This window comes from Morone saxatilis, unplaced genomic scaffold, assembly GCF_004916995.1.
Source record: "Morone saxatilis isolate NCDOM2014 unplaced genomic scaffold, NCSU_SB_2.0 Contig14, whole genome shotgun sequence".
Taxonomy (NCBI): domain Eukaryota; kingdom Metazoa; phylum Chordata; class Actinopteri; family Moronidae; genus Morone; species Morone saxatilis.
Genome location: NW_023339696.1, coordinates 20,691,789 through 20,695,628, shown reverse-complemented (window position 1 = coordinate 20,695,628; position 3,840 = coordinate 20,691,789). Strand labels below are relative to the sequence as shown.

Genomic DNA, 3,840 nt, shown 5'->3' with positions numbered 1-3,840 from the left:
AGAAGATCAGGCTGAGGAAGATCAGCAGAGGCCCGGACAGCACGAAAAAGTCCCAGAAGCTCAAAGGTGCGAAGATCCCGACAAAGAAGAGGATGAGGCCGGCAACGTCCATAATCACAGCCAGCGACAGGAAGCAGATGGTGCCCCTTCCTTGCTCCATGGCTGGGCTGGGCGACACGGACAGGCGGATGATGTGTGACGGTCTGAGAGGAGTGACGGCGAGTCTGTCCAGAAAAGTGCTGCTGTGTCTTCTGGAGCATTGTTTTTCACTCACAACACACCTCACATTTCTTTCTAAGCACAAGACTTAGTGGCAAGACTGGTATCCAACTGCAACAACAGGTTGAGCTGCTAATTAGCAGAGGCTGAAAGCCCCACAGTCCATCTTCATTCCTGTGCAGGGCTGACTCGTTTTGCACCTTTCATGTCATTACTGTGACACATCAACCCCATTGTCTGTAACCTGTGTGACAGATTTATGCACATATATTTCCTAATCAGCCGCCACTGAGCTCGTGTTTACACAGCGATAAGCCTGCTATAATTAATTGGGGCCCCCACTGATCTTTTTGTTCAGCTAATGAAACCAAAGTGATTCAGGGCTGCATCAGTGTGTTGCATCTTTTATCAGGTCGTTCAAAGCTTCCTCTTGACTTCACTCCCACTGAGTGCGGAGATTTACCCCAGGAAATATATTTACACTTCATATTTAGCTTAGCTCTGCAGGGTGGATACACTGCATTCAAGCTCTCTCGCTAAATATTTAACAATCCACGGTTCATGCACCACTACAATAATGACACCTATTGTGACTGTTACAAAGAGGAAATGCACGTAATGGAAACTTCTCTGTGAGAACCTTGTTTGACCAGTCAAGCTGCCACTATTTGTCTCTGCTCTGCGGCTTTGACTTACTGTCCTGCCTACCGGAGCCGGCGGATTTTATTTACTGTAACATGAGTTTGATTAAAGTGCATTAAGCTGTCAGTCATGCCAACTCTGTATTTGTTAGAAGCTGTTTTAGTTGTTAGAAATGAAACTCGTTGTGACATTTGCACAAGGTGTGACTCTGATCTGTGGATCAGTTTCTGAGAACCCTTTCCCAGAATGTGATCAACAGAGACAGTGCAGACATCCTGGTAGATACCCTGTGTGTTATACAGGCTCTCCATTCACACTTTCAGGTTTGTTTATCCAACACACCACAAAAACAACACAGTCAAACCAGTCTGACCAGTGTTTGTGCTGCTTTGACAGCAAATCATGCAGGAACAGTGACTTGACTTTACTCTGGTTGGTAGCAGCTACACCATATATATATAAATATATAAATATATGTAATATATATGTAATATGTTAAATGTATTTGAAACATGTGGAAACAAATAAATAAAGCTGAAAAGCCTTTCTGAGAAGGCAAAATGTATAAATGTAGGCCTACACTAACAGAGCCATAGCTAACACCGAGGACATGGTGGTCATGTCGGTCGAACACATTCCAGTTATTGGTAGATTCAATAAATATGAATACACTTTTGGACCAAAAATAAAAGATGTATAGTTTTGGCAGCAGGGCTGGATTAACCTACCAGGGGGGCCTGGGCTGAAACAGTAAAAGTCCCTATGTGTCTCCCATTCTCTGTGCATAGGTTAGTGTTTATAACCTTAAGTTAACTTGATGAAGCACACTTTTATTTATTAAATTGCACCATGTGAGCACAATATAAACCAAAATAATAGAGGTCATCATTTTAACTTCAGACCTGAATAATGAAGGTGGTGCCTTCAGGTCCTCTTCATTTCAGTTTATAACGTGGTTCAGTGGTCAACAGAATATTAACTAACAAATTTGCAATTAATTAAATTATCATAATCTAATTGCCACATGGTGAATATGGACACTCTGGGGCCTCTTACAGTTTGGGGCCTGCGGGCAGGAGCCCCGCTCTGGTAATCTTGGTGAATCCAGCCTCAGCTGACAGCGTGGAGAAACTTAGAAACAGCGTTTTGTCCTTGATGATTGGAAATAAAATATCTATAAAAATACAACCGAACAGTTAAATGAAAAAATGAAATAGGAAAATAGGAATTTCCCCATCTGCTCCATCTTAAGCCAACTACATATTCATTCATTAATCTTTTGTTTATGGAAACTTAATTCTTCATACACGTTGAATTGTATTCCTGCCTGTAGACCAATCACATGTTTTTATGTAGCTGTGCACAAAGACTCTGTAGGTCACACTAGCAATTAACTGAGATTGATTCATTCAGAGAGCACTTGCCCTATTTCCCTATAAATAGTAGGCTACCAAATACTTTTCCATCATCTGGAAGTGTTCAGAAATTACAGACCTGTGACATAAAGTTGCTGAAAATGTGGAGACCCTCTTTTTTTAGTGCTTTCTGAAGGGGGGTGCATTGTGGGACCTTGCTGCTCAGTATTTCTTAAAATCCTGGCTACAGCCCTGCCTACAAACATCAGTTTAGCAGAGAAAGAAACTGTTAAATCTATTAACAACCACAATATTCTTTGCAGCAGCATCCTTCCTATAGTGTTCTACAGAGTGCAGCTAATGTGCTTCCTATATATAAGAGCAACAGTTGTATAAATGCAGGTACCCATTCACGGCATCAGGCGGTTCAGAACTCTTGCTTTTCTTCCTTTTCGCTCTCCACCTTCTTCTCCACACCAGGGGAGTCCAGAGAGTCATCGTACCCCTCATTGTGGTAGGCTGTGGATTTGCCCCATGTCACCCTGCTGGCTTTGCGCTGAGGTGACCCCACCGGGCTGCAGTCGTCGACCTCCACACACTTTACGCCTTCCTCCCCTTTCAGCTTCTGGCTCAGCCTCTCCGACAGCTTCCTGGCCAGCCGCGCGATGCTGCTCCTCTTCTTCAAGCCGTCGTCCTCAGACACCGGGACGTTGCCCACGTACCACATGAGCCAGAAGCCCAGGCTGAAGAAGATGATCAGGGAGCCGGTGTAGATCAAGAAGTCGCCATAAAAGCGGTCGTCGATGCGCAGGTTGGCGAATATGCCGACGAAGAGGAGGATGAGGCCGACGATATCGAACACGAAGGCGAGCAGGAACAAAGGCACGCATCCGCCGATACACCTGATCAGCTCCATGGTGGGCGCACCGGGGCCGCGTTACGCTTCTATAACGGGAGGATGCTTCATCCTGCGCACCTGAGCCGAGCACCTGTGGAGAAACGCCCCACCTTAAAGTGAAGACAAACAAGGTGTCTCCTCAGGCTGACTCCCTGCACGCGCGCGCACACACACACACACACACACACACGGTTAAACGCACACTGACTGCCGGTTGGAGCGCGCACTTCCTTCAGTGTTCGTTATCAACAGAACCGAACCGACTCCACAATGTGCGCTCTGTTTGTCTCATGCAAATGCTACAATGGTGACCTGCAGGATGCTTTTAACATATGATTTGACATTCAAATTGATATTCAAGTGCACGTGGTTCCCATGACTCAGCCTTATTGTGAATGTGACGCACACACTGTGTTTGGACTGGAAATGAACCAACTTCTGTTTCATACTGGAGCTTAACCTCTTAGATGTGTTTGTTTTTCACTTAAAAGATTTATTTCCTCCAGTTTATTTCAACCTTATCTCAGATAGAAATAAGGCTAAATCAACAGTTTTATGCAAAGGTGTGTATTAGATTGTTTGCATGTCCACTGTAAAGACTGTATGAGTGTAACAAATGATAGAAATACATAATGCAGACAGAGAACTGTATAACAAGTTCACTGAACAGGAAATAATCTGCTCAAAATTCATCCAAATCTCTGGCTTTACACAAACTTCCTGCAG

At 44.2% G+C, this 3,840-nt stretch overlaps 1 protein-coding gene across 1 annotated transcript; it reads right to left on the bottom strand.

Annotated features, from left to right (window-relative positions):
* Positions 1 to 516: 516 nt before the first annotated feature.
* Positions 517 to 3,334, bottom strand: LOC118322604 (transmembrane protein 238-like). The gene has a single exon (XM_035654325.1). It carries the CDS (start codon positions 3,130 to 3,132, stop codon positions 2,644 to 2,646), a length of 489 nt encoding a protein of 162 aa, XP_035510218.1. The 5' UTR covers positions 3,133 to 3,334; the 3' UTR covers positions 517 to 2,643.
* Positions 3,335 to 3,840: the final 506 nt, after the last annotated feature.

What these genes read in the sequence shown, in the direction of transcription:
- LOC118322604 (XM_035654325.1), bottom strand. Translation starts at nt 3,132, where the DNA reads ATGGAGCTGATCAGGTGTATCGGCGGATGCGTGCCTTTGTTCCTGCTC.